This window comes from Capricornis sumatraensis, chromosome 2, assembly GCF_032405125.1.
Source record: "Capricornis sumatraensis isolate serow.1 chromosome 2, serow.2, whole genome shotgun sequence".
Lineage (NCBI taxonomy): Eukaryota > Metazoa > Chordata > Mammalia > Artiodactyla > Bovidae > Capricornis > Capricornis sumatraensis.
The window spans coordinates 146,995,575-147,019,486 of NC_091070.1; the positions used below are offsets into that span (position 1 = coordinate 146,995,575).

At 37.6% G+C, this 23,912-nt stretch overlaps 1 protein-coding gene across 4 annotated transcripts in view; it reads left to right on the forward strand.

Moving 5' to 3' along the window:
* DPYD (dihydropyrimidine dehydrogenase) overlaps nt 1–23,912 on the forward strand; it is a 933,909-nt gene that overhangs the window by 505,335 nt on the left and 404,662 nt on the right. For all 4 annotated transcript variants that reach the window (XM_068962754.1, XM_068962769.1, XM_068962775.1 and 1 more), the window contains exon 14: nt 14,985–15,149. In XM_068962754.1, coding sequence (XP_068818855.1) covers nt 14,985–15,149 — 165 coding nt within the window. The remainder of the gene's footprint in view (nt 1–14,984; nt 15,150–23,912) is intronic.

Genomic DNA, 23,912 nt, shown 5'->3' on the forward strand with positions numbered 1-23,912 from the left:
CCAGGCTCCTCTGTCTATGGAATATTCCAGGCAAGAATACTTGAGTAGGTCGCCATTTCCTACTCTGGGGATCTTCCTGACCCAGGAATCGAAACCTCATCTCTTGTGCCTCCTGCATTGGCAGGTGAATTCTTTTAGTAGATGGATACTTTTACTACTGTGCCGCCCCTTTTTAAAGCCTGATAAGGTTCTAAATTGCCTCCCTAATTATTCTACTGCACAATGCACTATTGCTGTTTGTTTGTTTTTCTTCTTGCTCCTTCCACTCTCTTACCCTCCTTACATAGAGTAGTCATTCAGTCAGTTCGGTCCAACCCAAGATTGAGATTAAATGCACTCTAGGCCATTTTTTGTTGTCAGTCTTCAGCACATATGTCACTGAAAATACAGAATTACCAGTGTGGTCTAAAACATGAGAGGGTTTCAAGGTTCTTAGAATTTTGTACTTGCAACATTTGGGGCCACAGGAATAAGAAATGGATTATCATAATTGATTCAAGAGTTTTGAAAGTTTAAGTTCACTAAATGATAATAAATTTGTCTTTTTCCTATTTAATGAGGCTTTATCAATGCCCATATTGTAACTTCTTTCTAACGTGAGCTAGTCGTACTGTAAAACACTTGTTTAAGATTACTTGTTCAACTCTCAGTTACTCCATGTTTGGTTACATGAGCATCTATGTGTAAGTAAGTAAGTAAGATAGACAGAGTATCTGATGAACTATGGACAGAGGTTCATGGCATTGTACAGGAGACAAGGAGCAACACCATGCACAAGAAAAAGAAATGCAAAGAAGTGAAATGGCAGTCTGAGGAGGCCTTACAAATAGCTGTGAAAAGAAGAGAAGTGAAAAAAGCAATGGAGAAAAGGGAAGATATACCCATTTGAATGCAGAGTTCCAAAGAATATCAAGGAGAGATAAGAAAGCCTTCCTCAATAATCAATGCAAAGAAATTGAGAGAAACAATAGAATGGGAAAGACTAGAGATCTCTTCAAGAAAATTAGACATACCAAGGGAACATTTCATGCAAAGATGGGCTCAATAAAGAACAGAAGTGGTATGGATCTAATAGAAGCAGAAGATATTAACAAGAGGTGGCAAGAATACACAGAAGAACTGTATAAAAAAAGATCTTCATGACCCAGATAATCACGATGGTGTGACCACTCACCTAGAGCCAGACATCCTGGAATGTGAAGTCAAGTGGGCCTTAGGAAGCATCACTATGAACAAAGCTAGTGGAGGTGATGGAATTCCAGTTGAACTATTTTAAATCCTAAAAGATGATGCTGTGAAAGTGTTACACTCAATATGCCAGCAAATTTGGAAAACTCAGCAGTGGCCACAGGACTGGAAAAGGTCAGTTTTCATTCCAGTCCCAAAGAAAGGCAATGCCAAAGAATGCTCAAACTACAACACAATTGCACTCATCTCACATGCTAGTAAAGTGATACTTAAACTTCTCCAAGCCAGGCTTCAACAGTACAGGAACCATGAACTTCCAGATGTTCAAGCTGGATTTAGAAAAGACAGAGGAACCAGAGATCAAATTGCCAACATCCACTGGATCATGGAAAAAGCAAGAGAGTTCCAGAAAAACATCTATTTCTGCTTTATTGACTATGGCAAAGCCTTTCACTGTGTGGATCACAGTAAACTGAGGGAAATTCTGAAAGAGATGGGAATACCAGACCACCTGACCTGCCTCTTGAGAAACATATATGCAGGTCAGGAAGCAACAGTTAGAACTGGACATGGAACAACAGACTGGTTCCAAATAGGAAAAGGAGTACGTCAAAGCTGTGTATTGTCACCCTGCTTATTTAACTTATATGCAGAGTACATCATGAGAAGCGCTGGGCTGGATGAAGCAAAAGCTGGAATCAAAATATCTGGGAGAAATATCGGTAACCTCAGATATGCAGATGACTCCTCCCTTATGGCAAAAATTGAAGAAGAACTGAAGAGCCTCTTGATGAAAGTGAAAGAGGAGAGTAAAAAAGTTGGTTTAAAGCTCAACATTCAGAAAACAAAGATCATGGCATCCGAATCCATCACTTCATGGCAAATAGATGGAGAAACAGTGGAAACAGTGGCAGACTATTTTGGGGGGGCTCCAAAATCACTGTAGATGATGACTGCAGCCATAAAATTAAAAGAAGCTTACTACTTGGAAGAAAAAATTATGACCAACTTGGATAGCATATTAAAAAGCAGAGACATTACTTTGCCTACAAAGTTCCATTTAGTCAAGGCTATGGTTTTTCCAGTAGTCATGTATGGATGAGAAGACTTTTGAGAGTCCCTTGAACTGCAAGGAGACCCAACCAGTCCATCCTAAAGGAAATCAGTCCTAAATATTCATTGGAAGGACTGATGTTGAAGCTTAAACTCAAATACTTTGGCCACCTGATGCGAAGAGCTGACTCATTTGAAAGGACGCTGATGCTGGGAAAGATTGAAGGCAGGAAGAGAAAGGGATGACAGAGGATGAGAAGGCTGGATGGCATCACTGACTCAATGACCATGAGTCTGAGTAAACTCTGGGAGTTGTTGGTGGACAGGGAGGCCTGGCGTGCTGCAGTCCATGGGTTCGCAAAGAGTCGGACATGACTGAGCGAGTGAACTGAACTGAACTGAACTGAAAAGTAAGTAAGTGTTAGTCGCTTAGTCGTGCCTGACTTTGCGACTCCATGGATTCCAGCCCAGCAGGCTCCTCTGTCCATAAGTTTTTCCAGGCAAGGATACTGGAGTGGGTCACCGTTTCCTTCTCTGGGGGATCCTCCCAACCCAGGGATCGAAGCTGGGTGTCCCGCACTGTTCTTTACTGACTGAGCTACAAGAGAAGCCCTGAGCATCTATGTGAATCTTAATTAACTCTACTGTGCTATGTGTATAAGTCACTTCGGTTATGTCCAGCTCTTCGTGACTGTGTTTACTGTAGCCTGCCAGGCTCCTCTGTCCGTGGGATCCTCCAGGCAAGAATACTGAAGTGGATTGCCATGCCCTCATCCAGGGAATCTTCCTGACCGAGGGGTCAAACCTGAGTCTCTTATGTCTCCTGCACTGGAAGGTGGGTTCTTTATGACTAGCACCTCCTGGGGAGCCCTCCATCTTACTGGATAAAGTTACCTATACAAACAGGGACTCTCAGACCCAAGTTAAACACATCAGAGTCTCTGCCACCATGGGTGGAGAACCTGAGAGTTTATCAGTTTTGGGGAGAGACTATACGCACAACTTATAATCTGAGACCTGTCACAGACTTGTGTTCTGTCATTAGCACTGAGATAGAGGAAGCCATCTGTAGGAAAGAAAAAGAATGAATAGATATACAAATTGAAGCAGAGAAGAGCAGAGAGTTAATTCCTAACTGAATATCCTTTCTGGCATTATGTGATATATTCCTTTTCTTTAAAGCATGAATGCCACATCCCACTTTTAAAATATAAGTTAAGTCAATTTATATTTCTTGCAACTAAAGTCAGTCCTAATCATTATCATATACATAAACATTAAATCACTAATAATTTTATTACTCATATAACATAAATACAGCTAGATTCTAGTCTCATTTCTAATGCTCACTAGAACTGTGCAACAGTGGGCAAATCATTAATTTCTCTAAGCCCTGATTGTAGCATTAACTGCATGGTGATAGAGTTGCAAAGATCAAATAAATGGTCTAAGTGAAATATCTCTGCTATAAAAGTCTAAATTATTATTGTTTCTTCATTTTCAACACCAGTAATTCTCTGATAAATTGTTTTGTGTTTTTAGGATAACACTGTTGATCTTATTTACTGTGTTTAACTATGTGGATCAGTTCAGTTCAGTTCAGTCGCTCAGTCGTGTCTGACTCTTTGTGACCCAATGATTCGCAGCACGCCAGGCCTCCCTGTCCATCACCAACTCCCGGAGTTCACTCAGACTCACATCCATCGAGTCAGTGATGCCATCTAGCCATCTCATCCTCTGTCGTGCCCTTCTCCTGCCCCCAATCCCTCCCAGCATCAGAGTCTTTTCCAATGAGTCAATTCTTTGCGTGAGGTGACCAAAGTACTGGAGTTTCAGCTTTAGCATCATTCTCTCCAAAGAAATCCCAGGGCTAATCTCCTTCAGAATGGACTGGTTGGATCTCCTTGCAGTCCAAGGGACTCTCAAGAGTCTTCTCCAACACCACAGTTCAAAAGCATCAATTCTTTGGCTCTCAGCTTTCTTTACAGTCCAACTCTCACATCCATGCATGACCACTGGAAGAACCATAGCCTTGACTATACGGACTTTTGTTGGCAAAATGATACAGACAGATTCAAAGTTCCTGATGACAAATGGGTAAATATCACTAATTCAGATTTTGAGTGCTTTGTACAAGATACTAGGATGGAAAATCGATGTATTAACAACAAATTCTCATACTACCCATGTCACTCATCCCAAACAACAAAATGGAAATTATTCTGACCATTATAAAGTTTATTTCAGGGACTAATCAAATATTAATAAACTAAGTTCATGAAGAAAATAAAATGTTAGAGAGTTCTTTCATAATAGTGGAGTTGCACTGGAAACTGGGCCGGTGTTGAATTTTATTTTACTTTTTGCTATTCCCAGGGTAGCAGTATGCCAGATTTATAATGATGGAATCATATTATGTAACAGGATGTTTGTCATTAGATTTATCTATAAAGTGAGTCTATGCTTTATGGAATAATGTATAGTTAAATCCCACTTGTATAGAAGGTGATATACTTGAAAGGATATTTTTTTCCTGTAGTGCATGGCATTTTGGAAATTCTAACTATTACAACCAAATAAAAGACTTTTTTTGGATAGAAAACAACCAGTTCACAGCAGAATCTTGGAAATTAAAAAAGAATAAATACACATAAGATTTATGTTACAGGTTTCTAGGTAAACCAAAAAATTTTATCAATAGCTTATAACAATATTCACTGTGCTGTCACAAAATTCATTAAGGAAATTTCTTATTCTACCATGTGTTTCTGCAGTTCTAGAATAAATCTTCTTTAAAATTACATATTATGAATGCCTGTAGAAAACCTCTGTTGCTCCTCCACCCCCTAATTTCTCCCCCAACTTACTCCAAAAAGTAACAGTGGTAGGTGTTTTAAGTTATTCTCTGAATTATTTTTTATATTTCATCACAGAAGCATGTTTTAGGTATCATAGTATATATATATATATATATTTTTTATATCTTGCTCTTTTCACTTAACATATTTTAAAAATTCTTTGTTGTAGTATGGTAGCTACATTCACTCTGCAAAGTTTGTTTTTCATTTTCATCTACCATTTTTGGATGCCAGTTCTTCTAGTTTTTACCAAATCATCTCTGAAAAGTTTCCTTTTCCTTTTCATTGAGTCCATTGTGATTATCTTACTCCAGCAGTAACCATGGAAACAGAATAGTTGTTTTTTTAAGCATAAAAGAGGTCAAGTAAATGTTCTTAAACAAACAAGTATAATCAGCCAGTTTACCATTTAAATCTCTTTACTAGTACTGAAAAATCACTGTCATCACTCTGAATATTAAGAGGTCACTAGCACTCCATTTTGTAATGGTAATTACAGTATCAGATGAAACAGAGATATCACCTAATGCTTTCATACCAATAAATATCAAATTTAAAAAATTGAATATTTATAATGCACCAAACACAAGAACTATGGTAATTCATCTTCTTTGTTATAGAAAATAAACTTTTATCTGTTCTATTTTTGAATAAAGTGAAAAGAAAGTGAAGTCACTCAGTTGTGTCCAACTCTTTGAAACCCCATGGACTGTAGCCCACTAGGCTCCTCCATCCATGAGATTCTCCAGGCAAGAGTACTGGAGTGGGTTGCCATTTCCTTCTCCAGGGGATCTTCCTAACCCAGGGATTGAACCTGGGTCTCCCATGTTGTAGGCAGTCGCTTTACCTACTCAGCCACTGGGGAAGTTGTAAGTGCTTTGCTGGACCAGCCAAGGTCAGAGAAACCCCAGTAAGATGGTAGGCACTGGAGCAGCTTTGGGGAGATACCTCACGTCCAAGGGCAAAGGAGAAGCCCCAGAAAGACGATTGAAGGGACAAATTCATGTTTAGAATCACACCCCATTCCTACCAGAAATGCTCAGAGGGCTCAAACAAGCCTTGTGCACGCTGGGACCCAGGGACCCCACAGACACTGGACAGAACTGTGTTTGAGCATTTCCTGTGGAGGTACAGGTCAGCAGTGGTCTGCCGCAGAGACAGGGGCTCTGGCTGTGGGTGTGGCATAAGTCCTCTTGGAGGAGGTCGCCATTAACCCCGCCATAGAGGTGCTAGAATTTACATAGGGCTGGGGAAAGGACTCTTGTGGGGCACAACAGAACCTTGTGCACCAGGAATCAGGAGAAAGGCACAGTGACCCCACAGGAGACTTGCCTGTGGGTGTTCAGGAATCTCTGGGGAAGGCGTGGGTCAGTGGTAGCCTGCTGCAGGGTTGGGGGCAAGGACTGTAGCAGTACATGCATGGGATCCTTTGAGGAAGGTCACCATTATCTTCATTACCTCCACCATAGTTTGGCCCCAGGTCAATAGCAGGGAGGGAACACAGCTCCACCCATCAACAGAAAATTGGATTCAGTATTTACTGAGCATGGCCCTGCTCATCAAAACAAGACTCCGTATCCCCCTCAGTCAGTCTATCCCATCAGGAAGCTTTCATAAGCCTCCTATCCTTCTCCATCAGAGGGCAGACAGACTGAAAGCCACAATCACAGAAAACCAACCAATATAATGACATGGACCACAACTTTGTCTAACTCATTGAAAGTATGACCCATGCCACGTAGGGCCACCCAAGACAAATGGGTCATGGTGGAGAGTTCTGACAAAATGTGGTCCACTGGAGAAGGGAATGGCAAACCACTTCAGTATTCCTGCATTAAGAACCCCATGAACAGTATGAAAAGGCAAAGAGATAGGACACTGAAAGATGAACTCCCCAGGTTTTTAGGTGCCCGATATGGTACTGGAGATCAGTGGAGAAATAACTCCAGAAAGAATGAAGAGACAGACTCAAAGCAAAAATATCATCCAGTTGTACATGTGACTGGTAATAGAAGTAAGGTCTGATGCTGCAAAGAGCAATATTGCATAGGAATGTTAGGTCCATGAATCAAGGCAAATTGGAAGTGGTCCAAAGGAGATGGCAAGAGTGAACATCAACATTTTAGGAATCAGTGAACTAAAATGGACTGGAATGGGTGAATTTAACTCAGATGATCATTATATCTACTATTGTGGGCAAGAATCCCTTAGAAGAAATGGAGTAGCCATCATAGTCAACAAAAGAGGCCAAAATGCAGTACTTGGATGCAATCTCAAAAACAGCAGAATGATCTGTGTTTGTTTCCAAGACAAACCATTCAATATCACGGTAATCCAAGCCTATGCCCCAACCAGTAATGCTGAAGAAGCTGAAGTGGAATGGTTCTATGAAGACCTACAAGACCTCGAGAACTAACACTCAAAAAAGAGGTCCTCTTCATTATAGGGGACTGGAATGCAAAGGTAAGAAGTCAAGAGCTACCTGACCTAACAGGCAAATTTGGCCTTGGAGTACAGAATGAAGCAGGGGAAAAGCCAATAGAGTTCTGCCAAGAAAATGTGCTGGTCATAGCAAACACCCTCTTCCAACAACACAAGAGAAGACTCTACACACGGACATCACCAGATGGTCAACACCGAAATCAGATTGATTATATTCTTTTTAGCCAAAGATGGAGAAGCTCTATACAGTCAGCAAAAACAAGACTGGGAGCTGACTGTGGCTCAGATCATGATCTCCTTATTGCCAAATTCAAACTTAAGTTGAAGAAAGTAGGCAAAACCACTAGACCATTCAGGTATGACCTAAATCAAATCCCTAATGATTATACAGTGGAAGTGAGAAATAGATTTAAGGGACTAGATCTGATAGACAGAGTGCCTGATGAAGTATCGATGGAGGTTCATGATACTGTACAGGAGACAGGGAGAAACACCATCCACAAGAAAAATAAATGCAAAAAAGCAAAATGGCTGTCTCAGGAGACCTTACAAATAGCTGTGAAAAGAAGAGAAGCCAGAAACAAAGGAGAAAAGGAAAGATATACCCATTTGAATGCAGAGTTCTAAAGAAGAGCAGGGAGAGAAAAAAAGCCTTCCTCAGTGATCAATGCAAAGAAATCGAGGAAAACAATAGAATGGCAAAGACTAATGATCTCCTCAAGAAAATTAGAGATACCAAGGGAACATTTCATGCAAAGACAGGCTTAATAAAGGACAGAAATGGTATAGACCTAACAGAAGCAGAAGATATTAACAAGAGGTGTTAAGAATACACAGAAGAACTGTACAAAAAAAGATCTTCATGACTCAAATAATCATGATGGTGTGATCACTCACTTAGAGCCAGACATCCTGGAATGTGAAGTCAAGTGGGCCTTAGGAAGCATCACTATGAACAAAGGTATTAGAGGTGATGGAATTCCAGTTGAGCTATTCCAGATCCTAAAAGATGATACTGTGAAAGTGCTGCACTCAATATGCCAGCTAATTTGGAAAACTCAGCAGTGGCCATAGATCTGGAAAAGGTCAGTTTTCACTCTAGTTCCTAAAATGCAATGCCAAAGAATGCTGAAACTACTGCGCAATTGCACTCATCTCACACACTAGCAAAGTAATGCTCAAAATTCTCCAAGCCAGGCTTCAACAGTGTGGGAACCGTGAACTTCCAGATGTTCAAGCTGGATTTAGAAAAGGCAGAGGAACCAGAGATCAAATTGCCAACATCCATTGGATCATCAAAAGAGCAAGGGAGTTCCAGAAAAAAATATATATTTCTGCTTTATTTACTATGCCAAAACCTCTGACTGTGTGGATCACAATAAATTGTGGAAAATTCTGAAAGAGATGGAAATACCAAACCACCTGACCTGCCTCTTGAGAAATCAGTATGCAGATCAGGAAGCAACAGTTACGACTGGACATGGAACAACAGACTCGTTCCAAATAGGAAAAGGAGTATGTCAAGGCTGTGTATTGTCCCTCTGCTTATTTAGTTTATATGCAGAGCTCATCATGAGAAACGCTGGGCTGGATGAAGCAGAAACTGATCCAAGGAATCAAAATTGCCGGGAGAAATATCAATAACCCCAGATATGCAAATGACTCCACCCTTATGGCAGAAATTGAAGAAGAACTAAAGAGCCTCTTGATGAAAGTGAAAGAGGAGAGTGAAAAAGTTGGCTTAAAGCTCAACATTCAGAAAACGAAGATTGTGGCATCTGGTCCCATCACTTCATGGCAAATAGATGGCAAAACAATAGAAACAGTGTCAGACTTTATTTTTGGGGGCTCCAAAATCACTGCAGACACTTGCTCCTTAGAAGGAAAGTTATGACCAACCTAGATAGCATTTTGAAAAGCAGAGACATAACTTTCCAACAAAGGTCTGTCTAGTCAAGGCTTTGGTTTTTCCAGTAGTCATGTGCAGATGTAAGAGTTGGACATAAAGAAAGCTGAGCACCGAGGAATTGATGCTTTTGAACTGGGATGTTGAAGAAGAGTCTTGAGAGTCCTTTGGACTACAAGGAGATCCAACCAGTCCATCCTTAAGGAAATCAGTCCTTAATGTTCATTGGAAGGACTGATGTTGAAGCTGAAACTCTAATACTTTGGCCACCTGATGCGAAGAGCTGACTCATTTGAAAAGACCCTGATGCTGGGAAAGATTGAAGGTGAGAGGAGAAGGGGACAACAGAGGATGAGATGGTTGGATGGCATCACTGACTCAATGTACATGAGGTTGAGTAATCTGCGGGAGTTGGTGATGGATAGGGAGGTCTGGCATGCTGCAGTCCATGGGGCTGCAAAGAGTCGGACACGCCTGAGCGGCTGTACTGAACTGAAGTGATTTTTAATATGTTTGTTTTGTTTTATTAACTCCCTTGCAATGCCAATATGATTTATCTATTAAATATTAAAGCAAAATATTACCTTATTAAATAATACATTCTTGTATTCCCAGGTCAAATGCTTTAGCAAGTTATTGCCCAATTATTGAAGCTCTAACTCTAATCAGATAACTAAAGATTATTGATTGTATCCAAGTTTTCATTCATCTTCATTTAATTAAAAAAGTCTGAATTTCCAGTCAGTGTAGAAGGTTTTTTGACAAAGTAGTGGCATATATGACTGAATTTGCAAAACAAAATCTAAAATAAAGTTTATGTTACTGATTTATCACTGGGTGTCCATATTGGAATTTTGGCACTTTAGATTAATTTGGAATATTCATATGCTGAATTTTTAAATTGCTGTGATGGTAACAATTGACTCATGGATAGCTGAGTTCTACACAATAGGTGGCTGTAATTGGGGCAGTTATTAAGGATCTTCTATGCTTGAGTTAAGGAAAGAGAAAACTGATCCATTTAGAGGAGCACTATTGTTGTCCAGTCACTGAGTCATACTTGTGTGTGTGCTATCTTGCTTCAGTCATGTCTGACTCTTTGGACCCCTATGGACTGTAGCCATCCGGGCTCCTCTGTCCATAGCATTCTCCAGGAAAGAATATTGGAGTGGGTTGTCATTCCCCTCTCCAGGGAAAGTTTCCCAACCCAGGCATTGAACCCATGTCTGTTATATCTCCTGCACCGACAGGCGAGTTCTTTACTACTAGCGCCACCGGGAAAGCTGCTAAGTCATAAATCAACATAAAGGAATAAACGATACGTGTCATGAAGTAGACAAAATTTCCCTTGATTTGCCTTGTACTTCCTGTTGATTCTTGGTTAAGGAAATCATCGATAATCCTCAAATGGTATATTACAGTTTAACATTGGTTTATAGAAGAGGAAAATGAAACACCTCCAACATTAACAATAAATTCAACCCATAGTACACAAATTCTCTAATGGAAGAATTTGAGGTTTTAAGGTATCACTGAGGCAGGACATTTGAAGAAAGAAGCATTTGCTTAACTTTCCTTCGATTAAATGTCACAGCTTATTGACCCTTTCGGCTGTTTTGAGTTCCTGGCCAAATTATCATTAGGAAGAATCCTGTAAAATAGCATATGGCTTAAAATTTCTGGACTATTGAATTTTTCCTCTCTCAGTACAGCTGTTATTCTTCTATTCATGTCTTTTTATTTTATTATATAAAAAAATCTCTGCAGAGTCTGTGAAGATGTGAGCATAACTTAGGCACAAATAAATAGAAGAGGCAACTATAGTTGGTTTAGGTCTTGATAGGAAGAAATCATCTTCTTATCAGGACCTTACCCAAAGAAATCTCTTAGGAATTCTTATCCACTTGAACTGGAAAAGCATGAGTTAGTTTATATATGAATGAGGTTATTCTGTTTGGATCTTAGAGATCTGATAATTCCAGCAATTTAGGGTCAATGGTCAAGAAGGTCTTAGAAGTTACAAGATGATCAAGTTCAATTACGCTTTGTGTCACTGAAGCTCTGCGGTAGGCTAGGATGGGGAGAAGTGGAGTATTAAGCAAATTACATCACTGCCTGCAGGCATCAGGAGGTAGCCATAGTGTCGGTTAGGGGACTGTTTTCAGAGAAAGTGTCTCTGAGGGATCAGGGTAAGCAAGGAAATGGACTAGTGTGTGTGTGTGTGCAGGCTAAGTCACTTCAGTAGTGTCTGACTCTGCGATATTGTGGACTGTAGCCTGCCAGGCTCTTCTGTCTATGGGATTCTCCAGGCAAGAATATTAGAGTGGATTGCCATTTCCTCCTCCAGGGAATCTTCCTGTTTAAGCCACAAATGAATGAGTTCCTGAATGTAAGTCCAAGCCCATTTGTTCACCAACAGAATAAGGCCAACAACGAATACCTTATAGTTCCCATACCTCAGGACAAGCCCTATTCTAGTACCTAGGGTTTTAGTCTAGGTTCCTTCTTAAAACATTATTTGAAACAACAAGGATCTACTGCATAGCAACTGTCTTGTAATAACCTATAATGGAAAAAAATCTGGAAAAAATACACACACTGTGCATGCATGCTCAGTTGTGTCCAACTCTTTACAACCCCATGGACCATGCCAGGCTCTGTTGTCCGTGGAATTTTCCAAGCAATGATACTGGAGTAGGTTGCCTTTTCCTACTTGAGGGGACTCTTCACTACCCAGGGATAAAACCCATGTTTCCTGTGACTTCTACATTGGCAGGATTCTTTACCATTGCACCACCTGGGAAGGTCACACACACACACATACATATGAAAGAATCATTTTGCTCTACACATAAAGCTAACACAGCATTATAAATCAGCTGTACTTCAACTGAAAAAAATTATTTGAACACATTAAAAGCTAGGCTAGAAGCTGGTTATGTAATAGTAAACAGGATATAGTTCCTTCCTTTCAAAATTTACACTTTACTGGAATGTACTGACAAGAATATAGACAATAAAAATATAGAGTATTAAGAGTACCAATTGGGAAAGTTATGTACTGTGAGGATGGTGTGAATAAGATCAGATTAAGGCGTGATGGAGTTGGAGAGATCAGAAGGGATTCCTAAATAGACTGAAGTCTAAGCTAAGTCCTAAAGAATGGGCAGGAGCATCAAGTCTAACACATGAGTCAGTTTTGTTGAATAAGCAGAAAGTGCCATTTCCAGATGCAGGGGTTCAGAATTAACCTCCCCAAAATGTGTCACTTTTGCATAAAGGTTATTTTGAGCTAAAAGAAGTCAAGATGCTTCAGCTTCAAGAAAAACCATTGCCCTCCCTTAACTACATAGAAGAATTTAAATTGGGAATTTTTCCCAGAAAGAAGTTACTTACCTAAACTGACCCCATCTATACAACAAGGCAAGCATCTGCTTACCAAATATTTACTTTTCTTATTGACCTATAATGACCCTTCTGTTCTTGGAAGCCCTGTACCCCTCTTCCTTTCCTTAACTCTGAATAGCATGTATATTTCATTTAACTTTTCTGTCTCTGAACCTCTCATGTATGTGGCAATTCTGACACTGTCACGTATGTGGAATTCCTGCACATATGAAGTGAATTTCATTTTCTCCTGTTAGTCTATCTCATGTCAATTTAATTCTTAGACTAGTCTGAAAAATCTAGAAGCATAGAGGAAACCTTTTTCCTCCTTAACACAAACCAATACATTATAAGACAGTCATTTAAAATGTGTGGCCTTTCATTTGTGGAACTACCCAGTGCTAGGGCACATGACTTGATGAACTGAATATGAATTCTTGTCCTGAATATATTTGCTTCCTTGGTCAAATTCTCCTGTGCTGAGCACAGCCTATGACCTAGATTGGCCTCAAGGTGACGAAAAATTAGAGTAGAGGAGATAGCAGAGGAAAGGAGGAGCTCAAAGCTTAAAATTATGGCTCTTGAAAATTGAAAAATGAGAGAAAATCAGCCTGATTTGAATGAAACATTTCTAGAATTGTCCTCTCAGACCATGACAGCCTGAGAGTCCCTACCTCGATGAGCTGCACAGAAGGTACCTGCAGAGATACACTCCACACATTTAAGCATTTGCCAAGAAAGAAATTGGACTCACTAGGCATGAGCTTCCTGGAGTGACTCTACATGTCATTTTACCCGTTAAGATTGTGTAACATGGTTTCACAACAGCAAATCAAAGTAAGGCTGCTGACGTTCCTACAGTTACAATAGAAGTGAAATAGCTTAATTAGTAAAACATTAACTGGCAGGATTCCTATAAGTAAAAACGTACATATTTAAGGCAGCTTATTGTAACATTTATACCGTTTATTTTATAATATACTAATTCGAATGTAAAAGTGAATGTAAATTGCCAGAAATTAACATGCAATGTGTAGAAAAGTCCTTTTATCCTCTGCAACTGTAGCATTTGGCAGATTCAGGAATAAATAATCTTTTGTGGCAAGGGTATGCCTTATCAAACATATGCAGATCAGCACTAATTAATGCTAATTAAGGTTTCCTGTCTATCTAGTTGGAAAAACGTCCAAATGTTATGAAATCCAGTTAGTATGCCTATTACGCTAATTGTTTTATATGGGGTGGTTCTTAATTAAAATATGTAAATTGACCTTAATTGCTATATACTAATGGGGGTTCATGTTATCTCACTAAAAGTGACAAGATGGTGAGGAGGGGTACTTAAATGACTAATTCTGATAAATCCTTAACTAAATGACCTTTACTCAAAATTAATTTTAATTGGAAGTTGGCTAAAGAAACATTTTTCTTCTTTGTTTCATTTTAGTTTTTTGTAATGTAAGAATGTTCCTCTTCTTTGTTAATACAGCTTTAGAAGCAGTTATGGATTGTTAATTACACTTAACAAGCAAGTTAATTTGACTGTTTACTGTTTATAGTTATCAGGAAGTTATTGATATCCTCATTTCAGTTTTGGGAAAAATTGGTTCTTACTGAATGTAAATTTATAGTTAGAATCATATAGGTAAGTCAACCTAGTTTGTTAGAACGTGTTTTAAAGTGTGATGAGTCAGTGGTGCTAATATATACTCTAGCTGATTCATATTGAAATTACTTTTTAGAAAAAAAAAATTTCTTTGCAAACATGAACTCTTATTTGAGTTAAAATCTCACTAATGATACTTAGATTAAATAGACTGAAATAATATTTTGACCTTTTACTTGATGTGTTTTTATTTATTATTTAATTGCAAACAAATTAAAATGTATATGCCACAAACCAGTGTAAATGAATTTATGTATTTTTTCCACCGTCCTAACCTTTCAATTATAGGAAGTAATTTAAATAAAGCTAACAAATATTATATTTTACTTTTTCACTAAGGAGTTTATGTTCAGCTGTAATTTAAAATATATTAAACATGTGAGACAGGACTTGGTAGAATGCTGTCATATGGAAATGAGCATAGAATGAAGATAACAGTTTTTCTTTGCAGAAACGAGACCCAATATCTTTGCTCTTTCAACAGGATATAGTGACAAATGTTTCACCCAGAATCATCCGGGGGACCACCTCTGGCCCCGTGTACGGCCCTGGACAAAGCTCCTTCCTGAATATTGAGCTCATCAGTGAAAAAACGGCTGCATATTGGTGTCAAAGTGTCACTGAACTAAAAGCCGACTTTCCAGACAATGTAAGTGTGATTTAACGCCTAAAACAAAAGAATTGGCATAAGTTGGTGAATGTTTATTTAAACATCCAATTCGTAGGCTTATAAATATTAATGTGTATAATATACTTTATTAAAGAATCTGCCAGTTGCTTTGCTGATGCATAGAAAGATAAAAAAGAAAGAAATGCTAAAGAACTCATAAAAATCCACACAATGTAAGGCTTTGTTATAAATGGGTGCCATGTAGATGAAAGAAGTATCTATATAAGCAGGAGGAAGAGAAATGAAATACTCATTTTATTGAGTTGGTTTTCACTGTATGTGGCTAGTATTTATGAAGGTGATGACCTTAGGAAGAAATTGCAGACTGTAAATCATTTTAAATATAAAGCTGAAGCAGATGCAGAATTTCTTATGTAGTTTATATTTTTCAGTGGGAAATAACTTACCAAATATTTTAACACCTTTATTCTGAATGAGCAAACTAGTTTTTATAAAACCTTTTTTTCCTTCTAAAGTACTATATACAAATATTACAGTCAAATCAGGCTTATAGATAGTATTTTGCTTCTTTGTGGATTTTTATATATTGCCTGTGGTTTTTTTTTTAGTCCACAGTATTTTTCTCTTCAATATTGGTTAGGATTGTCCTTAATGTCATTCATTCATTCTCCTCCTTGTCCCCTAGCCCCTTTCACTGTGCACACACATGCACCCACACACACATTTCTCTCTGTTTCTCTCTCAATGAGCTGTTGGTGAATTGATGTTGAGGTTTGGGGCAATGTTTGCATTGTAAAAAGATTTTTCTGTGATGATCTTTTAGAGATAAATGAGAAGACTTCAAATATTCCAATAATAATAATAATAAATAATTTAAAATCCAATGAAATATGTGGATGTTTGCCCACAAATTGATAAATCAGAAAATTTTACAAAGGGACTTCAGCTAGCACACATTTGCCTAGCTCATCAGGTTTATTTTTCTGTTTTAGAAAGCTCTAATTGTTTCCAAATTCTCTCTTATCTTAAAACATAATCACATCAGATACAATTTAGCTTCTTCAGTTCAACCCTTCAGATATGAAAGAAACTATATAAAGGCCACATTAAATCAACAGCTTCTGCTTATTAGGAATTTTTTAATTTTGGAGCTTGATGTTACAATTATCAGTTTGAGCATTATACAATCAACTCTAGTAACAATTTTGTTGGACTATATGTATTTTAAAGAATCCATATGATTTGGAAACCTCTTCTCATACTGCCAAGGACAAAAGTGGTCAACCATAAAAATAATTATTAATATATTTTAAAACATAGTCTACAGTTTTATAAAATAAAATAATAATGGTAATAAGTAAGTGTGTGTGCATGCTTAGTTGGTTCAGTCATGTTTGACTCTTTGTGACACTATGACCCTATGTAAGAATGAGCCCTTACATGATAATCACTCTGTACTAGATATGGTTATAAATGCTTTATATATTTTAATACTCATTTGATTTTCTAATACCTTTATAAGATAGGTAGTACTATTCCTCCCATTTCACAGATGAGGAAACTGAGGCATGTGGCATTAGGTAGCATGCTTAAGGCTCACAGCTGTTATATGGTGATGCCAAAATTTGAGCTTGAAATTTGACTTTAGCATCCATGCCCTTTCTAGTAATAGTGTTCGATAGTATACTTGCTTATATGCAATATCATTTCAGGTCCTCTTGAAAGCTCAGTATTACTTATTTAATGCAAAATAAGAATAGTATGAAATATTCCTTCAATAGTATTTAGATGAGTCAATGTAATTTTAAAAAAACCCTTTTCTGGACAATAACTCCTATTAATAACTTGTCTTAAAGCTCATCTGATACTTTCTACCCTCTCTTGAGCAGGAATAAGATGTTATAATAATGGCCTCTAAGAAAGTTAAGACAAAACCCTTGCTTTGTGATTCTACAGTCAAGTAGAAAGACTTGAACACATTTAAATGTTCTTTTCAATTTCCCTGGAAACAATTTTCTTCTCCTATAATGCTGCTTCTTCTGAGAAAACAATACATGCTTTTCTTGTTTCTAATTCTTTCACCATTTAGATTTCACTCATTATTCTTTTTCTGTATTCTTAGAACTAATTTCTAACATTTTTACTCCCCATATTAAAGTTAACATTTTAAATACAATTAAAATGGCATTCCCATTTGAACTCATAGAAATAATGCGTGTGCACCTAGATATTGCCATGCTGAGAGTAGAATATCCCCCACTGTTTTAGAATTACTCTGATGCCAAACCCAATGAGCTGCATGAAAGAAGGTGACCCTTCATTTTCCAAGTTTAATTATCACTCTCACTGGAGTTTTCCCACATCATTCTCAAGTGCGTGGCTGCCACCTTTAATGACAGGGATTGGATAATCCAACCCATTGTGGCAGCTTCTAACCAAGGGCTAACTTTTTTGAAAAAGAAATTGTGTTGGGAGGCTTATAGGTCAGCTAACACCATAACCAGCATCTCTATTTCCAAAGACAGTAGGCACCAGTTGACCATGGACTAGAGGAGACAGCAGGAAGAACATCTTCAATATAAAGATGAAATGTCTTGTAAGGGGGCTTGTTTCTTAACTGTCACAGAATTATACCAAAGCCTACACTTATATGGGCTTCCCCGGTGGCACAGTGGTAAAGAATCCACCTGCCAATGCAGGAAACACAAGAGATGTGGGTTTGATCCCTGGGTCAAAAAGATCCCCTGTAATAGGAAATGGCAACCCACTCTGGTATTCTTTCCTGGAAAATTCCATGGACAGGGGAGCCTGGCAGGCTGTAGTCCATGAGGTCACAAAGAGTTAGGCACGACTGAGCAAATGATCACCCACACCCACAAACACACCCACACACACCCACACATACACATACACACACATACTAGACTTCTTCTTGGCTTTCAAGGTTTCCTTTTATTTATCTGTGAGTTAAATTTGGCACACTGATAATTGTATCAATCAATCTATTACAAAGGTTTTTTTTTTTTTTTTCCCTAAGCTGAGATTTTTGCAATGCTTATTATGAAATGTATAATTAAGGCTTACAGAAATCAATTTTAAGTGAATACTTTCATTCTTACTACAAAAACCTTAGAAATCATATATTTTAGGCTTACAAAAAATTTTACCAACAAATACCTGCTGCATTTTGTCTGAAGGCACTGAATTAGGAAGCAAAGACTGACATTTTCTATCGTTTGTGGCAGTTAGAGTGAGAGTTAGGCAAAAGGTAAGGATTTATCACTGAGTCGGCTAGTGAAGGTAGAAAAGGGAATGATGCCTTGGTTAGAGAAATTAGTAAAGGAAGAACAATGGTATGTAATACTTCTGTTATAAGATATGTCATTTCTACTGAAGCCCTTTCTCAGTTTATGACTGAAAGAGCAGCACTGCACACACTATGTTCAAAATGACTCAAGTTGCCCTTTGTCAGCATTCTGAAGATGCATTCCTGATTAGTAGCCTCTAAATACAGAGTTCTTAAGTTTGTGTGGATGCTATGACCTCTGTAGGTACCCTGGTGAAACCTAAAAGCCCATTTCAGAATACAATTTTGAGTGCATAAAACAAAATTTGCAAGGTAATAAAATATTCCCATTATATTAAAATGAAATTCTTGAAATATTTTAAAAAATATTAGTAATATATAGTACGCTTTAGTAAGAGACTAAAAATACAATCTAATGGCAGAACTAATACCTACTGCAGTCTCGATGTAATGGTGACTTCAAGTGACACCTTGAGCTATCTGCAGCAACTCTACAACTCAACAGGATTCTGTGTGGTTTCCTTTGGTGCAAAGTCACAGGTATTGATAGTGTTACACTGGTTTGTTGCTTCATGATAGAGGAAATGATACATTTGAATGCGAGTCTCAGGAAAATAAAGATCTAAATTTTTTTCCATTCAAGTTCATGAATTTACTATTTTCTATCAAGAGTTCTAAGAACTTCAGATTAAGAATGTCTGTCTTGCATTTCCTAATTCTAGTTGCCTGTTAGGATCTTCAGGAGACAGTGTTCATTGCAACACTGTTTACAACAACCAGTACATGGAAGCAACCTAAGTGTCCATCGACAGATGAATGGATAAAGACAATATAGTACATATTTACCATGGAATATTACTCAGCCCTAAAAAAGAATGAGTTTGAGTCAGTTGTAGTGAGGTGGATGAATCTGGAGCCTGTTATGCAGGGTGAAGTCAGTCAGAAAGAGAAAAACAAATATTGCATATTAATTCATATTTATGGAAACTAGAATATTAGCAGTGATGGACCTATTTGCAGGGAAGAAATGGAAATGTAGACACAGAGAATGGACTTGCGGACACAGTGGGGAAAGGAGAGGGAAGGATGAACTTAGAAAGTAGCATTCACATATATACATTGTGCTGTGCTCTGCTTAGTCGCTCAGTCATGTTCAACTCTTTGCGACCTTTTGGACTCTGGCCAGCTAGGCTCATCTGTGCACAGGGATTTTCCAGGCAAGAATACTGGAGTGAGTTGGGTTGGGGACATGGGAGAGAGTAGGACTGTGTGTGTGTATATATATATATATATATAAATATATAATTATGGCTGATTTGTGGTTTTGTACAGGAAATCAACACAGTATTGTAAAGCAATTATCCTCCAATTAAAAGATAAGTTACAAAGCACAGTATGTTCTAGGAAATTTATAATCAGAACATGAATCTGAGATGTGTCCTAGTTAAGCTGATATACTTGTAAGGAAAAATTAAAGAATTCTTTAGGCATCCAGGCAACAAGATACTATCAAAGGGGAAAGACAGTGATAAAAATTCTCAATATTAAAAATACTCCAGATATTAGATTAAAAAAAGAAATAAAAGTTCAGCATCAAGTCTTAGCTTGACTGAGATGATGTGGCCAAAACGATGATGTGACCAATTGATGACTCAGTTACCAGTTTCATTGTGGGTGAACTTAACTTCACCAAGAAATTAAGTCCAGCCTCTTAGGAAAAAGAAAGTCACTAGAGAAATATTTAGCATTACAGACTTAAAAGTAAAGCCACACCACACTGCCTTGTTTTAGACTACTTTAGCAAGTTGTTAGAAGGGATGCTTGCTGCCCCCCTAGACAGTGTTCACCCTCAACTCAGAAGGATGCTATAGGTTTCAAACAGAAGACCCTCTGGCCTGGTGTTTGCAGAGAGAGTTTTGGAGAGCCTCTCACAACTGAGCCATAGAAATCAGCCTGTCCCTACATCCAGAGCCCCTTGCAAGTGTCTGGAAAGAATGAAGGGTTTAAACTGTACCCGCTTTGTTGATAGATCATGTCAATGATCTAATGGGTATGCAGTTCCCCATGCCTCCCTCATGTTCATGCTCTTTGCCGCCCCTTCTCAGATTCCATGTCAAGAGAGCCCTCCCTGTTTCCTCTGGGGTTTGGCCAGGTCCTCTGCTGTGGTCAGAAGGTTTTCAGTCCTCATAACACTGATCACGGTGGTCTGTTGACATTTGTGCTGTCTATCAATATCTGCCTCCCAGCAAAGGAGGACTACTAAGTCAGATGTTTTTCTGGCTTTTAGCACACACCTGATGTGTTGGACTTCTAGGAAATTATATCTATATATTAATAAAACGGTCATATTGTTTTATCATCTTAAGTCATAAGTTCAGTCTTTAAGACTAGCCTCAGCATTAATATATGATATTGTTTCTCTCTCTCAGACTTATTTTACTCTTTATGACCTGCTCTAGGACCAAAGACTCAAGGTTTCAACACCATGTCAAAGTTTGTATCTTTTTCAGATGTATTTTGTACAACAGTAACTTGTTAATTTTGAAAATATTTCTGTGCTTTGCAGATGATCCATGTTGGAAAGTAAGAAGGAAATGAAACAAAAATGATTCAGTGTTTTTTTTTTTTTTAAAAGAATCTCTGGGAGAGTTAGGCCCTATACTAGTTCAATCATTTCAGTAATTCTGACATGGATAAAGTGAATATATATCTAGGTGTGTGTATATGTATGTATGTGTATAGATACATATTTGTGTGTGTTTAAAGTTCAATTAATTGTACTACATACATAATCAATATCACTCATGAACTTTGCATACATCATTAAATATTTATAAAACTCCTAAACCAGAACTATTTATTGGGAGCTGTTTATTTGTGCCAGGAACTGTACTAAGGGCTTTATGTATCTGTGAAACAAAGATTTCCTCCATTTTACAGATAAGGGAACTGACATTAGAGATATTGCTTTAACTGTCCAGATCACAGAGTTAGTAAGTTAATGCATTGAAACTGGAAACCATCCCGTTATACCATGCAGCGGGTTCCATTTGACTATAAAGAACCTGAGGAATTAAGAACATATGTGTTACAATCCTCCCTTGCTGATATGGGCCAAATAGATTGAGCTTTCTCAACTGCAGACTCCCCAAAACAATTAAAAACCCCAAATCTTTTCACTTGACAAAGAAAGTTCTGTCATTAGTTCCAGTGAAGAATATTTTATGTCTCAGCTCTTTTGGCTTTGCAGAGATGGAGGTGTATCTATAGAAAACAATACCAGCAACTTGTTGTGGACTGATTTGAACTGTTTACCCAGCCTCCTTTTAAGTTCTGTATTTGAAAATAGGAAGTTGAGAGTCAGATCTAGGTATCTTCCAAACAGGAGGATGCTCTCTGTTTATTCAGCAGACGTTCATCACCCCATCATTCCCATACAGTCTTCTTACAGGGGTCCTGGAGGCTGACTCAGCAGAAGTGGGCTTTCTTTTCTTTGGCATATGTGTAACTAAGTCTAACTAATTAGAAATTGGGGGGGGGGGTGTTACTCGTGCAATCTGGTCAGAGAAATAACATTTAGTAACAAATAAAACTACAATAAATATATTATTAGCCAGCAGTGATCAGTACACGTTCATTACTTTTGCTTTCCTATCACAGAGTTTATGAAGTACAAATAGCACCCTAGCTCTTCTCTCCTCATATCCCAAGAAAAGGGTTTCACCAACAGAGATGTACGAATCTCGTATTTTTAGTGATTCTTCCGAATTTGAGTTACTTATACTTTATGTAGACTCTAACGTCTTCTGATTTCTTCCTCAATGTTTTATTCATTGTACTTCTTTTCCTTAATTTCATTCATTCATTTGCTCTATCCAGAATTACTTGAGCTTATTTTTCACATTTCTGTAAATTTCTACATGTTCCCATGCTGGTTTATTTTAAATAAAACTGGTTTTTGTTTTTGTTTTTGTTTTTTTCTCTTTGTTAGAAAATTACTGGATCAGGCATTGAAGGGAAGCCTAGTAAATCCTCTAGGAAGCCCTTCCCTTTTTCACACCATCGCTTAATTAGTGATTTGGTAACACTGTGAATTCCAGAAGACAGATATTTCCCAACTTCCTTTTTTTTCTTTTGCTAAAATCTCATACAATTTTCCAGTGACATTATTATTTTTTTAAAAAAGATCTATTTAGTGTGTATAAATAAAAATAAATCATATTTAAATATATCATACTCTAAACAAATTATAAAATGGAAATTTAAAATATTGAAGTGGATGGGGCAAAACAGTTCATGTCCAGTTATCTTAATAAGTATCTGTTTTCACTTTTCTAGAGTATATGGAGTCCAGGGATGAGAGGCGTAGGGTTTAGAATCAGAATGGATTTAAATCTCAGCAGCTCCTCTGACTTGTTACTTTATTGATACTTAGCCTCATTCTCATCAGTATGATGATAATACCATCTCTCAGAGTTTGTTGTAAAAATAAAATGAGATATTATAGGTAATGAGCTTGACATATTGCAAGTATTTGTGATTTTAAATTATACTGCAGAGAATGTGTCCTTAGTCACTCAGTTGTATCTCTTTGAGACCTCATGGACTATAGCTGGCCAGGCTCCTTTGTCCCTGGGATTCTCCCAGCAAGTATATTGGAGTGGGTTGCCATTTCCTTCTCCAAGGGATCTTCCCAACCCAGGGATCAAACCCATATCTCTCACGTCTCCTACATTGGCAGACAGATTCTTTACCATTGAGCCATCTGGGAAACACTTCATAGAATAACTATGCATTTAGATTTTATTTCTACTAAAAATAATAATTGGTTTTCATGAAATATTCTGAGGGGTAGATTTAGCAAATAAAAGGAAACATCATTTTTATAGCTCTTGAATCATATTGCCCAATTGATTTTCAAAACATTTATAAACAGTTCATATAAAAGACACTATTTCAGAAATAATTACCAATTAAAAATTAAATACTGTTAATAAATATATTTTTAGTGATTATTCTGAATTTGAGTTAAGTGTATGTTATGTAGAACATAAGGTCTTCTGATTCTTTCCTCAATGTTTCATTCATTGTGCTTCTTTGCCTTAATAGCATTCATTCACTTGACTTAGCTTCTGATTAAAATAAAACTAGAATAATGACAGTTATTTTCTTGGTTTCAGCACAGAAACAAAGAAAAATTAAACTATATTTAACTCCACAAAACAAGAGCAGCCAAAATTAATAAGAAAACATAATATAGCTCATAGTTACATGATTTGTTTCTGGCTCCATGTAGCCAAGCATTTTCTTAAGATAAGTCATTTCTAGTTCCTTAAAAGAAAACATTAGCAGCATCCTAGATGAAGCAATGGGATTGGATTTACTCTCAATTGAAATAGTAGCATCCAAAAACTTATATATGAAACAACAATTTTTAAGAGGAGAACATCAGTCAGTAAAGACAGTGGTCACTG